The sequence below is a fragment of the Fonsecaea pedrosoi genome (genome assembly GCF_000835455.1).
Source record: "Fonsecaea pedrosoi CBS 271.37 unplaced genomic scaffold supercont1.1, whole genome shotgun sequence".
Lineage (NCBI taxonomy): Eukaryota > Fungi > Ascomycota > Eurotiomycetes > Chaetothyriales > Herpotrichiellaceae > Fonsecaea > Fonsecaea pedrosoi.
The window spans coordinates 3,450,078-3,464,646 of NW_013550615.1; the positions used below are offsets into that span (position 1 = coordinate 3,450,078).

Sequence of the window (14,569 nt, forward strand, 5' to 3'; positions counted from 1 at the left end):
AACACAGGTTACTTGTAAGTATCAAAGGTTTCTTGTTTTTCAGATGTCTGCCTGTCTGCACTCCTCCCCCAACATTCCCAATGACAACGGTTCATTATATGGGCGTGCGTCGAAGACCGACTGCGTTCGGACCCGAGACGCCATCGGCCGAAAGCCAGCCACGGCCGACCTACTGTAGGCAGCGCGGGTTCCGCGGACAGCGCGAGTCCAGGAACGGATACCCTGCGAGTACATACTTTCTGGATCCGGCGCATCGATTGGATCAGTTAAATCTCCGATCGGTAAGAAAGAAAACTTATAGTGGAGAACAATAACAGGTGATTGGCGTGATAAAAGCAGGGTTTTTCGAAAGATTGGTTGACTTGTTGAAACGCTGTGCCTGGGACATATGTACGCGCACAGACTCACTCTTTTTCGAGCTGAAGTCAGGAAATTCCGATGTCGGAGGCAACGTTGGTGACTCGTTGTACCTGACCTATCAGCGGTTGATACATGGCAAATAGTAACAGGTAGCGTGCATCCATCATCCTGACGTGTAGTCAAACAGGTCGTTGGACCGCGTCGGAGTCTGTGACAGGAAGCGTTGTATTACACTGACAAGTGTTTATGTGTTGATACGCCAAAAAGACATATAATTATGACAATCTTCAAAACATCACAACCCGGGCACAGATTGCGCAACATCAGGCTCATTGATAACACGTTTTCTGATCCAACGAGTTCGGGGGCTCGTAGGCTTTGCAGCTCACTTCCTGCAAAGAGAAGCTTTCAGAGAAAAGGGAGAGAAGCAATACATCCGTCACCAAGTCTCTTCACCAATCTCCTTCCATAATCTTGAACATATCATCGGTGGCGTCGGCCTCCTCGACTTCATCGTCTGTGTCTGAACCGTCCTGAAAACAATCATATAGCTCATCGAAACCATCGACCTCATCGTCGAATAAGCAGAACAGTTCGCTGAGTGAATCTGAACGGCCATCAGGGAAACTGCTCGAGTTAGGTTACACGTGTCGGTTGACTTGAAACTTTTAGTCGACTCTGGTACATTATCTTGGCTCACAGCTTAGACTTACGAGAAAGCCTGGTAAAGAGGTTTGACAAGTGTTCAGATTCCACTGCTTTCCGCTTGCGCCGAAAAGCGGGAATGACGATCTCCTCATACCAATTCGCGTTTTCAACAAGGACTTCCCATCGCCAGTGGCCCACTATCTCCTTCTTTGTGACCTCCCACAGGCAAATGTAGTGATCTTTGTAGTATTCGTTGGTTTGTTTATAGGGGTCAGGGACATGATAATATTTCATCTCATCACTGACATGTAGGACGAGTAGGCCGTTTCGAATTCGATTATCGGGATCGACGACGGTTAGAGTGAAGGGTCCTCGACGCCGTCGGAACCACAAGTGGGAGAGGTTTTCAACTTTGGAAGGTGAGGTTGTTGAATGAGATGTAGGGTGTTGGTCTCCAGTCTCGATGGTTAATGTGAATGGTTAATGATTCCTTCCGAGATTCTAACGTGTCAAGCCGTTCACGCGTCGCTCTTGCCCTCATACAGCCGTCTTCATCCAGTTGGCTTCCTGAGTTATGGTCCCAAAACCTGAGCAATGTTTGATCAAAGGTTCGGGACTGCCGCCGCCACGGATGGTACTCCTGTTCTTCTTGGTCCACAGTTGCTGATAGACGCTCGAGCAGTTTACAAACGGCAGCACGGTCAAGGGAGGCCTGGTCATCCATTGCTAAGAGGACATTCGATAGCGATCACTGATGGGCGCACGGAATTTGGCTGCGACGACGACAACACACCCAGATCCCCTCCTCCCCGGAGCGCGGGGAAAGAAACAGGGGACTTCAGGAGGCAGCCACAATATGACTGCTCGACCCCGCGATTGCTCCCCCCCTCTCTTCCCTCCCCACTACACTTAACTTCATGTTCCAGAATCTAATCCACTTCGTTGTGGCTTTAGACCCGTGCTGGACGTTGTATACGGACTCCAACCAGGAATCTGGCCCAAACATTGTCACGCCTGTGAAAGGCTGTGGCTGTGGCATTAAAAGCGGTAGACGAAGGCTACGTGTTGATCCAGGGCGCAGCCTACGAGGACAGATTTTCGCCTTTGGCGAAGAAACTTGCCCATTTGCATCGTTGACCCATCTGGAAGTTTGGAGAGGATGGACGAGGAGCAGAAGATGTTACGATGGACCTATTCTCAAGTGATGTCGATAGTGATCACTGTTGTTGAAGTGAAAAGAGGAGGTGGCCCGCCCCAGCACCCACCAGTAGTAATCCTCGAGCAACTTTCCATCAATTTTTGCGGCTCAAAATACCACTCGCTCTCAGTCGCGGTGACTGAGACTCGAGGGTTTAAGAGCTGCGTGGAACGGGCACCATCAGAAACCAATCACCAGTGGTGCCAACTGACCCGTCAGCCCGTGTAACTACTCGCATTCCCAGTCCCAGTCCCACCCCCACTATAGTTTTGAGTTCCGACTAGGTACTCCCGACTAAATATTCTCTATGCCTATTAAAGTAAACGCCAGTCTAGTTATAGATTAGTCTAGCGGATACGTGGAAAAGGTGGTCCAGTAAGTAGTATGTATGTTGGTTGGCATTTGACGATGTGAGCTGCGTTTTGGTGGAATCCTAGCCAATCGCTGTTCTTCAGGATGTTCTGGATCATGACTGGCTGAACATATATTCGTGTTGCAATATTGTAAAGTCACAAGTACCCTTTGAAAGGCCGCGAAGTTGAGCTGCCGGGTCTGCTCGATTATCGTTTTGAGCTCACACATCTCTCTCGTCAAAAACCGATATTGAATTATCCTCACCGACGCCATCTGTCCTGTCCTCACTTTTTCAGAAGCGAAAGATGCCCAAAATACGAAACTTGCAACGGTGGAGGAGGCTTTCGAAGAACTACATTGCCCTTCCACGGCAAACCTCCGGCATAACAATTGCAAGAGCGATCTTTCAGGTGAGCATGTCCATGTCTAGACCCTGATTTTCATACGAGAATTTCGTCGCCTTTGGAAACGCCTGATTGGCTCTTCTCAAGCTCAAGGATAGGTCGCAATTTGAAGCCGAGTCCTTCATGATGGTGACACGACGGCCGACGGAGCTTGTGTCGTAGGAGGTTACACAATAAACATGAAATCAGGCAGCTGCCTGGAGAAGCTCGGACTAATAGACACGAGCCACGCATCAGCATCCGGCCTGATGGAGGTGACTGGCGAGAAGCTAGGTTGACAAGCTCTTGTCGTGATATAAATGATACCCAAGAGGGAGCTATCTAAAGGCCTTGTTTTATCCTTTGGAATCTGTGCACGTGTCAAGAGGTATCGAAGTTCCGAGTTGCGGCTCCTTGTTATCGAAAAACTGGTCTCAAAAGTGGAAAGAAGTTTCCTCCCGTACGAGTCATACTCCTTGCACCGCTTCCGCGAGTACTAATGTAAAGGGAAAGTCTCAGACCGTCAATGGCAAACGCTAAGCTCTATGTCGCGTTCTATCGACCCCGATATGGGAATTATGAGCATTGGGCCTTGAGCTTGGAAACAGATACCCAAGCCCTCATTTTCGAAGTCATAGGTGATCGCCCAGATTTCAAACGTAACGTGGTGAAGGCAAATCCAAGGAGCTCTGTGAGCTTCATCACAATGATTTTGATGGGCGAAGTTAGTTCGGGTGATATTGACACAGTGCAGGAGGTTGCACGGACCACAAAAATCGACAATGAAACTCTGGAATGGGATTGCCAGGAATATGTGCTGGATGTGCTTGAAACTTTGGAGAGTGAATTTGTCGTGGACCAAGACGAACAGACTTACAAAGATGCGAAGAAGGAGCTGAAGAAGAAACGGGGAACTATCTTGTAATCGTGTAATATTATGCTTATTCCAGATGCCGGCCCCAGACGTAATCCAGTAGCCATTCTACAGGATAAGTGTGAGGTGAGATGCAAGGCGGAAGGAACTGAAACCAATCCTGGTCTTCATTGGTTGCCAAACATTTCGTGACTTTGGTGGCTTCGTAGTACTCTGGATAGAATCCACTGTCTTCCCAATCAATGACACCAGTAACGATACATCTTTTATCTTCAGTGATGTCAACAATAATATTTGCTGGCCGCAGGTCTCCATGAGTGAAGACAATTTGACGTGAGCTCTGAGGAGTGAATGTGCGGAGGAAGTCGATAAATATCTTGCTTCCATAGTTGGGATTAGAAAATTGGAAAGTCTCAAAGTCTTTGACATCAAAAACGGGGGTTGTGCAGCGGCGTAGATGTCTCCTTTGGTCTTTGCAGCCCTCGCCCGCCACGCCGCCCAACGACATACCATTTGGGAACTCCATTGTCCTGAGATCGCGGAAAATGATATCCAGTTGGTCTCGAACAGATGTTTTCTGATCTGCACCCAAATCTGCCCATACTGCTTCGAGGGTCGGTCCTGACAAGAAGGAAGAGAAGAATATTGTTACGCGACCCATACGAAGAAGACCACGTGGTCTGGGTGCCGGAATGCTAGGTTTGTGTTCTAGCAAGTATTGAAGTGTGGTATACTCGGTGAATTCTTCAGCCCCCCATACCAGCTTTGCGACTGTGTCAACACCACACTTCACTACCATTCTTCTGGACGGAAGAGGGCCTGTGTTGATAACTTCTCCTTCTTGAATGAGCCTGATCAGAGCCATGGGGAATTGTGGATCTGTTTCAATAGTGGAAGAGGCATTGTTCGTGTCCATTTTGCTCTTGATTAATTCTTGAACTGAGCATGATGGTTGATCCATAATCTGAACATCGTCAGAGGAGAGAAGGTAGCGGATATCATCTTGAAATCTGGAAATCCTCTGGTCGTCTTGTTTAGGCAAAACACTCTCGGGAGACGTGACGCCTAACAAGTCACAGAATGTCAGAAGAGGTAACAAGCTATGAGAGTGACACATGTTTACCTACCATTATCACTCGTAATGGTCCTCTTCTTTTTGGGAGATCTTGCTAGTCTTGCAAGTCTTTCTGAATATTCTTTGGGAAACAGTGAGAGCAGGTCGACCTCCGGATTGGAATCGACAGCTTTTCTCAGTTTCTTGAACAGGCGCTCATTCAACTTGGCGGCATCTGACTTTTCGTCGTAGGGCGGAGGTTCCAAGGATCTCTTCCTTGCCATTGTCGTTCTCGAGGGAAGGGTATCGCATTCAGCTGGCAGCATGATTGACTTCTGACAGATTGCTCTTGGGCCGCATGACTTTAATTTCGGCCGCAGTCTTGGCACATATCACGCTATTCCTACTATTGCTAAAAAATGCCGAGTAAAGTCTTGGCCAGCCCAATTACAAGAAGATTTTCCCTAGATATTTACTTAGAAACCCCGCCAGCTAACTCTATTTTCCAGCTAGAGTCTTTACTCCGACAATCTATAAAACGGCGATCGCGTCCCTGAGGTATAGGAAAATAGAGTCTTAAAACCTCAAGAGCTTTCAAGAGAGAGACCGTACTTTATACCGCTACTTATCTAAGCCATGGGTGGCTAGTCTACGCTTATTGCCACGAATCTATGTTTTGAGTAATACCCTCTCATCAATGCAAACTCCTCTCTGTCGTTCCACCTCACCGACCCGAATTGCAGCATCGGATCCTTCCTTGCCTGCATCTACTCTGCTAAATGAAGCATTCCACAGTCCGATGGCTTTGTTAGACATGCACCAATGGTGGACGACATCAAGCTGCTCATGATTGGTATGAGCTCAGAGACATATCGAATTGGAAACAAGGTTGCAAAAATCTGTCACGTACTCCTAGATGATCCAGCGATCACGCAACAAAATCTAGAAGCATGCCAGACTGAAGCTCTCATGTACCAAATCTTAGGATAGCACCCTCGAATTGCACGGTGTCTATCGTGGTGCCCGTCACAGGGTCGGGTCGAACTTGAGTTCTATCCCAACGGCAACTTGAAGGACTACTTTGAAAAGAACTATTCGAGCACGACAGAAGTCGATAAGAAACGCTGGGCTATTCAAATGATCGAAAGCGTCTTCTACATCCACTCAAAAGGTGTTCGACACGCAGACCCCCGGTTGGACCAGTGGCTTCTAGATCAAGGGAACGTCCGACTGTGTGACTTTAATGGCTCAGGATTCGATGCTCAACCTGCTCTCGGTCTCACAGGGAGGGCAGCGCAGGGCCTCGAATGTTCGAGCCACTGGCTACCACGTCCAGATGATGTCGACAGTTCAGTACAGACGGATCTGTTCGCACTGGGCTCTTCACTTTATGAGCTCATGGCTGGTCAAATGCCCTTTGCGGGTATCGATGATCATACAATAGAAGCAAGATACGCACAACGCATCTTTCCAACTACCGGGGGGCTATCGTTAGGGATCGAAATCACCAGGTGCTGGAATCAAGGATTTACGACCGCCGAGGAATTCTTGAATACTGCAAGGAGCAAGCTCTCAGAGGCTACTGAAACGTCTTTCTCTGTGTTTACCTGACCAAGCACGATACTGCCCCGTTACACGTCCAACGTGTCCTGTTCTGTCCCACATTTGGTACTTAATACTTGCAGTGACATAACAATGACTCCTAGTGCCACGGGACGCGCAGTTGAGGAGAAAGACATCATGGAATTGTCGATCTCCTGAACCAGAACGTGAAGCCAAATGTGTACGAGTTTGAGCAAGCGGTGGAAGAGAAATCTTGCCCCATCATCAACCGTCCGATACGATACCCTCACCGAGCACTTTAGAATGGATGAAGTCTCTTTTCTTGTTTTCGGCGCACAAAAGCGCTATCGTCTGCCGTCGCGGTTGAATTCCTGCTTTGCAGTATTCTTAGTTTCACCCTTATCGTCGGTCGCAGTACATTTCTCACCACATCCAGGGAAGAATTTCGTAAGACCCACAAGCCTTCCACTGTCGCGGCTGCGGCGACACCACCCTCAAATCCACTTTTTCCCGAGACAACAGGACCCTGGCGAGAATGACAGTGAACCTTCTGCAAATCTCATGACAAACCAGAGGAGAAGTCACCAGCGAAACAGCCAAAAGAATTACGATATGTCAAATCTGTGAGGAGCGAGGAGGGAGCGAGGACAATTATCGACTTTGGTCAAACTATCACAACCAAAGCAGAGGACTGGGAGGAGAGAGAGAATATCAAAGGAGGAAACTCCTAGTTTGCAGGAAATACATGTACTACACAGATTTTACCCCATAAGCACAAGCTTAGGTCGGGACTTGATAACCCCGTGTCGAGAAACGCTCCAAGGCTTCCCACCCTGCTCACGTACCATTGCGCCAGGAACTATCAAGGGTTATATACCGCAAAAGCACCTTTCCTTCCGCAATCGACCACAGGATGAGGAAAATAGGGCTTCCCGTTCGCTCAGCCGTACTCAAGCCTCATGCCGGTCCAGTTAGTACTACCGTGGGTGACCAGGTGGGAATCCTGACTGTCGATTGTTTTTGCTTCTCGAAAAGAATTTGGATAGACGCCTTGATTTTTGGGGGAGTGAGGGACTATAAAAGTATATATAATGAGAGCCTAGCGTTCGAGTAATTGGTGCGGAAGTTTTTGGTTGAGCAAGCGGGTTGGTATGCCAGGCGTGCCAGATCTTCGAAAGAAACAAGGTTTTCGGCAGAATACCGAGTTTACTGCTAAAGGCCCGTTGATAGCCCCACATCTCAAGGCCGGGAAAACGTAGACTAGGACAGGGGCGGCTTGCTATGCTGCGAACGCATAACTCCCAAGGATTGCATACATCGACCACGGACTTGTATTTTGTCTCTTCTCCAGCACCTCTGCTACGACGCTGGCATTTCTCAGCCCAAAGTCGCGGGACAGGCACTTCAATTGCTGAATCACCCAATCTCGAACGTTCGTCTCGGGGCTTGCAAATATGGCGGCCACGTAGAACGGAAACAGAAGCGTGTAGGCGTGTAGCTTTCGGAAAGGCGAAGAATGAGTTGGCCTTTGCGAGAATTGTGGGCCGGCGGCGCAAATCTCCCTTGCCATGGTGTCAATGATGTGAGAAGCAAAGGCGATATTCAGTTCGTGCGGTGGATTATCAGTACTGTCCGAGATGATATTCATATATGTCGTTCGAATGAGGTTGTTGAGTAGAATTCGCATGATGCGGATAACGTTGCAAGTCTGTGCTGTAAAATAGTCAGGGTAGACGTCGTAGTATCGTTCCAGAACACTAAGAGAGCCTGTTGGGATAGAAACCCTGTGAGAAACCCAAGACGGAGGCATGTCTCGAGCAAGTGCCCCAAACTCGCTGTCCAACTTCTTTGCTTGTGTGATGATGTCGGATGGTGCAAGGACTCCCTCCTTAACTTCGCCTCGGAAGTTAGCGTACTTCATAACCAGTCCAGAGACCCGCCATTTGGGATCTTTGGCGTCGACATGAGGCTGTATATCCGAACGCAGCTTGACCAACGCAGGTGGAATTGGGGAGTCGCCCGCCACACAGCTTATCAGCATGTTGGTGAACAGGCGGACTGATAGGCGAAGACCGATATATGTTTGCAGTTGTTGTATACGACGCAACTTGACAAGGGCTAGAGCACCCTTGACGTGACTCATCCAGGCATCAGATGAGATGGGGCTGCGGTTGGTTATCTTTTCGAACAGGTCCAGCAGGAGGACTGCCAACAAGGTCGAGTCGGATGCAAGGAATTCTGTCGTAGCCACAGCACTTTTGACCAGCGGAAGGGCAGACAAGTAAGTCTCTCGCGCAGGCTTGTATGCACTGGCAGCGTCGTATTGAAAAGTGAAAAAGGCCAAGCTCACAGCATCAACACTGGCCGCCAGGTGGCTGTCTAACGGGGCTTGTCGGCCCATCCGATCCAGAACATCGTAAGTTTTGGCGAACCCGAGGACGTAATGGGAGAAGAAGGCCGCCCTTGCTCTATCGACAAGTGGGGTGTCGATACTCGTTGCTATTGGGGTTGAAGACATGCCTCGAGCTTTACGTATGACTGACTGGCTCTCATCCCTGATCCTCAATTGATCGGGGTCGCGGTAGCCCGAACAACTCAAACCAGCCCTCACGCACTGGCCACAGGCGTCCTTGTGGAGATCGCACTGCCAGCGAGTCAGCTAGAAGCTCTCAGTCCAGCCACACACAGGGGCTCTCACGCGAAGTTTCCGCCGTCTGCAATGAAGACAGGCTCGAGATGGCTTGCCGTTAAACACCATGATCATCGGACTTGGGAGATGAACATGGAAAGAGATTCGGTGTCGACTGCGACCAAACTTTTTTCTCCATCGTCCTAACAACACGACTCAAGACCCGAGCAACCCTCAACGCTGGCCAGAGAGGTGCACATGAGACTGACTCTGGGAATGATGCGACCTGCTCGTGGCAAAGAGCCAATCGGAGATCGTCGGACTCTCGGCCAAAGTGTATCTCCGACACCAGGCTATTCCACAAACGGCAGGTGTTCCGTCGACGTCATCTACGGGCTCAAGATTGTGTTCTAGCCATTCTGCCATTCTGCCATTCTCCCAATCTCCTTACCTTAGGAATAATAATACGACGCCTTTGAATGTGTTGAAGTTAGATCCTGCAGTGCTTTATCCCCGTCTTGTTGCTGCTCACCCGCCTTCTAATTCCAATGCTTGGTAGGTTTCTACTGGAGGCACTTCGCCTAGCGGATGCCATCCCCGAGAATTCTTTTCGGTCAAAGCAACCCCCTTGACCTATATATACTTGATGAGCCCAGGGTAAGGATATTGGAATTTCCATGAACCCCAAATTCGATCCCTTCTTACCATCAAGGTCAACTTTACAAAGTCAGATCGAAGCCACCATGGCCTTTCCATATAAGCGAGCACTTATTGTTGGAGCGACGGCGGGAATTGGCGCTGCCATGGCAGATCACCTCATTCACCAAGGTGTCAAGGTTATTGCTGTCGGACGTAGACAGCAGCGACTGGACACGTTCGTTGAAAGACACGGCAGGGACAAGGCCGGCGCAATCAGGTTCGACATTCGAGAGCGGGACAAAATGGATGATTTTGTGCGAGATGTCACAGACACCTACCCAGACTTGGATTGCGTCTTCCTAAATGCGGGAGTTCAGAGCATAATCGACTTGAGCCGTCCAGACAAAGTCGATCTAGCGGCTTTCCACTCGGAGGTGGAAGCCAACTTTTCATCATTTGTGGATCTCACCATGAAATTCCTACCCTTCTTGATGAACAAGCAAACCCAGACGAGCCTGATATTGTGAGTATGTCAAGCAAGCAAAGGGGCCATCCAAATTAACATCACTAGCACCGGTTCAAACCTGGCTATTATCCCTGCCTCCATTATGCCCGCTTACTCCGCATCGAAAGCGGCCCTTGCTGCCTTTGTCCTCTGCCTCCGTGATCAATTACGAAATTCCACAGTCAAGGTCATCGAGATATCCCCACCTCCTGTTCAAAGTGGGTGTTTGTCTTCCGCTACTTGAGTGAGACGCTAACAGCTAGCAGCGGAACTCCATGACTACATGGGCGCTGACAAAGGACGGGCGTTGGGAATGCCAATCGACAAGTTTACGCAGGCTGCCTATGACGGGCTCGTTTCAGGAAATGATCAGATTGTCATCGGAGCGGTGGGATCAGCAGAGACATTTAACGATGTTGTGGAGAAGCGGAGGACGCTTTTTCAGAATCTGGCCAAGATGATGAGGGGAGAAAAGTAAAGAGAGCAATGCGTGGCCTCATTCTGAGCCTAATGTACTCAAGTGGGAACAGAATCGAAGTTGGTTTAATCTAGTAGTAATTCTTGATCACTCTTCGTTGCACAACAAGCGATGTGGCTGTTGTTGGTTCAGCCTCACCGAGCCTTGCAAGGAGTGGCTCAGTGCGTGACCATCTGTGGTCGGTACATACCACATTATTCTCCCCAAAAGAGTAGCCATGGCCACTCCCAAAGACAGCTCATCCTCGGATTCGGCTTCGGATCCTAGCCCAGCTATCGACCGTAACTTCCACACCACTTCCACTCCCCCTTCACGAATACTGGTCGTCGGACACGAGTCGGACTTCGATTCGGAATCAGACGTCGGTTCTACCTTAATCTACGATCATGAACCCTTCTCGACCTTCCAACATCGGGTCAAAGAACTCGTTCTGCATGAGATATGGTCTGATGCGCATGAAGAAAACGTCAGTGTCGAGTCTCCTCGGGATAGTGCTCTCCTTGCGCCAATCTTTATGGCTTGCACGCCGCCTCTTTGGATCTGGGCTTGGCAGGATGATTGACGACGAAGACGAGCGCGTGGCAAACGATGAGCCTTCTGACCTGAAGAATCGGCAGCTGAAGCAGATCTTCGAGAAGGCAGCTGGACAAACATACATCCACTTTGCATATGAACCGGCGTACCGCCTGGCAAGGCGGCTTCTACGTTTTGCCATATTCGGTGCAAGGTCAAACGAAGACTTAAAGGAACCAGAGGAGATGTTCGCGAAGTGGGAGCGTATTCGACACAGAAGAGGGATTCAGGGGGCAAGCTCAGAATTGTCTGAACTCGCACAAGTTGATAGTGGAGAGATGGGAACCGAAAGAATTGTCACGGCCTGAGTTTGAAATGCCAACACCTTCACTAGCGCCCAGCAATTCTCAAGGTATATGTGTCTGTCTCCTTTCCAATCTCCTAAGCGGATCGAGATAGACAAAGCCGATGAGGAAGGGTGTTTATAGCCATGGCGAGGCTGTAGTTTCTCCGAGGTCAAAAATTAGCGCTATACAAACTCTTGGCATGTTTGTCCTTGTGGGTATGTTTGCTCGTCCTCAATTGAGCATCACGCACTTCCAGCCTTGTCCCGCAGTCAACAGATGTGCCTAGGTATGTATCAACATCTTCTACATGCGAGCCCCCTTGTCGCCTCTCCAAAGGCTCGTACGTAGGATTTCCCAGCTCACTTCACAACTATACAGTGCCCCTTCTGCCAGTGCAAACATGGATCCATCCCTCCGTTCCCACTACCTTGCGGACAATCCTCCAACCGTCGTCCGCCTAGAGATCGCCCCTCACTTCGCTGCTCTTTCACCCAAACACAAGCGATATGCTCATCATCTGAGTCGTGCTTCTTTCCATGGCACTCGAGTAACGCTAGCACAAGTGTCGCCCGAATCTCCCGTCATCTACGATCTCATCCTTGCCCTGCATCGTGCTTGCAACGGTGACTACAAGAAACTCTCCGCCGATACCTCGGTCTCGTCCCCCAATATCACCCTATGGCTTGAGTACGCTGCCCAGTTCTTAGGGAATACGGGCAACTACAAAGGCTTCGGAGACTCCAAGTTCATACCGAGACTCTCACCCGAAGATCTCGAGAAGCTCTGTAATGTGAACGATGACTGCAAAAAGCTCTATGAGAAGGCCACGCAGACGGGAGGGGGTATATACGAGACCAAGGATGCGGCTCTGATGCACCTCGGATATCCAGAGGCAGGCCATATGACAGCATATTACCCAGATTCACCAACAATAACCAAGGAGGAGATATCCATCGTCGGAGACGCACTCGAGGAGAAGAAGCTGCTGATCGAGAACACCAGATTGCGGAAGCTGGAATCTGGAGATTTCGAATTGCTCATTGCCTCCGCGATCTCGAACCCGCCTCCGTCAGAGCGCGATCTGGGTGATGTTTCGTCGATTGACTTGCCAGGAAAACTCAGTGGCAAAAAGTTGCATCTTCGTTTTGGGGATTACCAGGAAGAGATGGCCAAGATCACCCTCGAAATCAAGAAGGCGAGGAAGTATGCCGCCAATGAGGTCGAAGAAAAGATGCTTGACGAGTACGCGAGGTCCTTTGGAACTGGCAGCATTCAGGGATTTGTGGAATCACAGCGCTGGTGGATCAAAGACAAGAAACCCATGGTCGAGACAGACATCGGGTTTGTCGAGACTTATAGAGATCCTCAAGGTGTCCGCGGTGAATGGGAAGGCTTCGTTGCCATGGTCAATCAAGAACGAACACGCGCTTTTGGCAAACTTGTCGACGCAGCACCAAGCATGATTCCCAAGCTACCGTGGAGCAAGGAATTCGAGAAAGACAAGTTTCTGAGCCCAGACTTTACTTCATTGGAGGTACTCAGCTTTGCAGGGAGTGGCATACCCGCTGGCATTAACATCCCGAACTACGACTTCATCAGACAGAATGAGGGCTTCAAGAATGTGAGCCTCGGAAACGTCCTTAGTGCTAAAGCTCCCAATGAACCAATTCCGTTTATTCGCAAACAAGACGACGAGCTCTTTCGCAAATATCGCGATCCTGCTTTCGAGGTCCAGGTGGGCATCCATGAACTGCTTGGACACGGTTGTGGCAAGTTGCTCCAGGAGACAGCCCCTGGAGTGTTCAACTTCGATATTAAGAACCCACCAGTCAGCCCGGTCACCAAGAAACCAATCACCTCATACTATAAACCTGGTCAGACCTGGTCTAGCGTCTTTGGGTCGATTGCTTCATCATACGAAGAGTGCCGCGCTGAATGCGTTGCGATGGCTCTCTCCTGCGACTTTGAGATTTTGCAAATCTTTGGATTTGGCAATGGCAAGGAAGATATCGGAAATGAGGCCGGAGACGTTCTGTACGTGGCGTATCTGCAAATGGCACGTGCCGGAGTGGCCGCGTTGGAATACTGGGATCCGAAGTCTCGAAAATGGGGCCAAGCGCATATGCAGGCTCGCTTTTCTATCCTCCGCACATTCATGGATGCTGGTGGCAACTTCTGCGAGCTGAAGTCTGGGAATGGTGACATCAAGAATCCCGACGACCTCGAAATCCACCTTGATCGGAGCAAGATCCTATCCCATGGACGTCCAGCGGTCGAGGCTTATTTGCAAAAGCTACACATATACAAGGCGACTGCTGACTTTGAAGCTGGGAAGAAGATGTACGACGACATTACGAATGTAGATGATTGGTGGGCCGAGAAAGCGAGACCGATTGTGCTGAAGAAAAAGACACCTCGCAAGGTATTTGTGCAGGTGAACACCGTGTTGGATGAGGAAACCGGAGATGTGAAGCTGGTGGAGTACGAACCGACGATAGAGGGGATGGTCCAGAGTTACGTTGACCGTAACGTCTGAGAGATCAGCAAGGGCAGCATACGAAACCGCGATGCATATTGAATGATGTCTATTCATGACGAGGTCAAGCGTTCTCGCATACCTGATATCACGATCAGCACCGTGGGAATAGCATGAGCCGATGGTACGAGTGATTGACTCTAGAGAATCAATCCCAAAAGGCAGCATCAATGGCATATTCCAATGCCATTCACATTGACAGTATTCTGACACCTACTCTTGCTTTGTCTTATACAAAGTATAGATGGCTGGACTTGAGATTTGGCCCCATTTCAAGCTTTTTCCCTCGTGGTATTTCTCCGAAAGGCTTGGCACGAAGGATCCGCGCCTTTCGCCTCCTGGTCTGGAAACCGAAACTGGCCATTTTCCCTGCGCTACGCCACTTCATCTGAACCAACCTATCGCTACCATCGTCGTGTTTACCTATTTTGATCGATCAATCAGAACACAGGTCCACAGCACCGAGTACCGGGTACAAGTACTGCCAC

The 14,569-nt window shown here is 49.5% G+C and overlaps 8 protein-coding genes and 1 non-coding gene across 9 annotated transcripts; 6 read left to right on the forward strand and 3 right to left on the reverse strand.

The window, feature by feature from the left end:
• Window positions 1-1,056: 1,056 nt before the first annotated feature.
• On the reverse strand, window positions 1,057-1,732 carry Z517_01246 (uncharacterized protein; the record flags this gene model as incomplete). Its single annotated transcript, XM_013434208.1, has 2 exons — window positions 1,057-1,418; window positions 1,552-1,732. 2 exons carry the CDS (start codon window positions 1,730-1,732, stop codon window positions 1,057-1,059), a joined length of 543 nt encoding a protein of 180 aa, XP_013289662.1.
• A 1,737-nt stretch (window positions 1,733-3,469) lies between these two features.
• Window positions 3,470-3,868, forward strand: Z517_01247 (uncharacterized protein; the record flags this gene model as incomplete). The annotated part of the gene is made up of 1 exon (XM_013434209.1): window positions 3,470-3,868. One exon carries the CDS (start codon window positions 3,470-3,472, stop codon window positions 3,866-3,868), a length of 399 nt encoding a protein of 132 aa, XP_013289663.1.
• Window positions 3,869-3,884: 16 nt separating this feature from the next.
• Z517_01248 (uncharacterized protein) lies at window positions 3,885-5,155 on the reverse strand (the record flags this gene model as incomplete). The annotated part of the gene is made up of 2 exons (XM_013434210.1): window positions 3,885-4,882; window positions 4,945-5,155. The coding sequence occupies 2 exons, from the start codon at window positions 5,153-5,155 to the stop codon at window positions 3,885-3,887; spliced, it is 1,209 nt and encodes a 402-aa protein (XP_013289664.1).
• A 538-nt stretch (window positions 5,156-5,693) lies between these two features.
• On the forward strand, window positions 5,694-6,482 carry Z517_01249 (uncharacterized protein; the record flags this gene model as incomplete). The annotated part of the gene is made up of 2 exons (XM_013434211.1): window positions 5,694-5,777; window positions 5,862-6,482. The coding sequence occupies 2 exons, from the start codon at window positions 5,694-5,696 to the stop codon at window positions 6,480-6,482; spliced, it is 705 nt and encodes a 234-aa protein (XP_013289665.1).
• An 854-nt stretch (window positions 6,483-7,336) lies between these two features.
• Z517_01250 lies at window positions 7,337-7,453 on the forward strand. Its single transcript, XR_001230617.1, has one exon. It is a non-coding gene; the product is annotated as a 5S ribosomal RNA (ribosomal RNA).
• Window positions 7,454-7,713: 260 nt separating this feature from the next.
• Z517_01251 (uncharacterized protein) lies at window positions 7,714-9,192 on the reverse strand (the record flags this gene model as incomplete). Its single annotated transcript, XM_013434212.1, has 2 exons — window positions 7,714-9,078; window positions 9,133-9,192. 2 exons carry the CDS (start codon window positions 9,190-9,192, stop codon window positions 7,714-7,716), a joined length of 1,425 nt encoding a protein of 474 aa, XP_013289666.1.
• A 614-nt stretch (window positions 9,193-9,806) lies between these two features.
• Z517_01252 (uncharacterized protein) lies at window positions 9,807-10,685 on the forward strand (the record flags this gene model as incomplete). The annotated part of the gene is made up of 3 exons (XM_013434213.1): window positions 9,807-10,225; window positions 10,274-10,425; window positions 10,474-10,685. 3 exons carry the CDS (start codon window positions 9,807-9,809, stop codon window positions 10,683-10,685), a joined length of 783 nt encoding a protein of 260 aa, XP_013289667.1.
• Window positions 10,686-11,071: 386 nt separating this feature from the next.
• Window positions 11,072-11,566, forward strand: Z517_01253 (uncharacterized protein; the record flags this gene model as incomplete). The annotated part of the gene is made up of 1 exon (XM_013434214.1): window positions 11,072-11,566. The coding sequence occupies one exon, from the start codon at window positions 11,072-11,074 to the stop codon at window positions 11,564-11,566; it is 495 nt and encodes a 164-aa protein (XP_013289668.1).
• A 379-nt stretch (window positions 11,567-11,945) lies between these two features.
• Z517_01254 (uncharacterized protein) lies at window positions 11,946-14,081 on the forward strand (the record flags this gene model as incomplete). Its single annotated transcript, XM_013434215.1, has 1 exon — window positions 11,946-14,081. The coding sequence occupies one exon, from the start codon at window positions 11,946-11,948 to the stop codon at window positions 14,079-14,081; it is 2,136 nt and encodes a 711-aa protein (XP_013289669.1).
• Window positions 14,082-14,569: the final 488 nt, after the last annotated feature.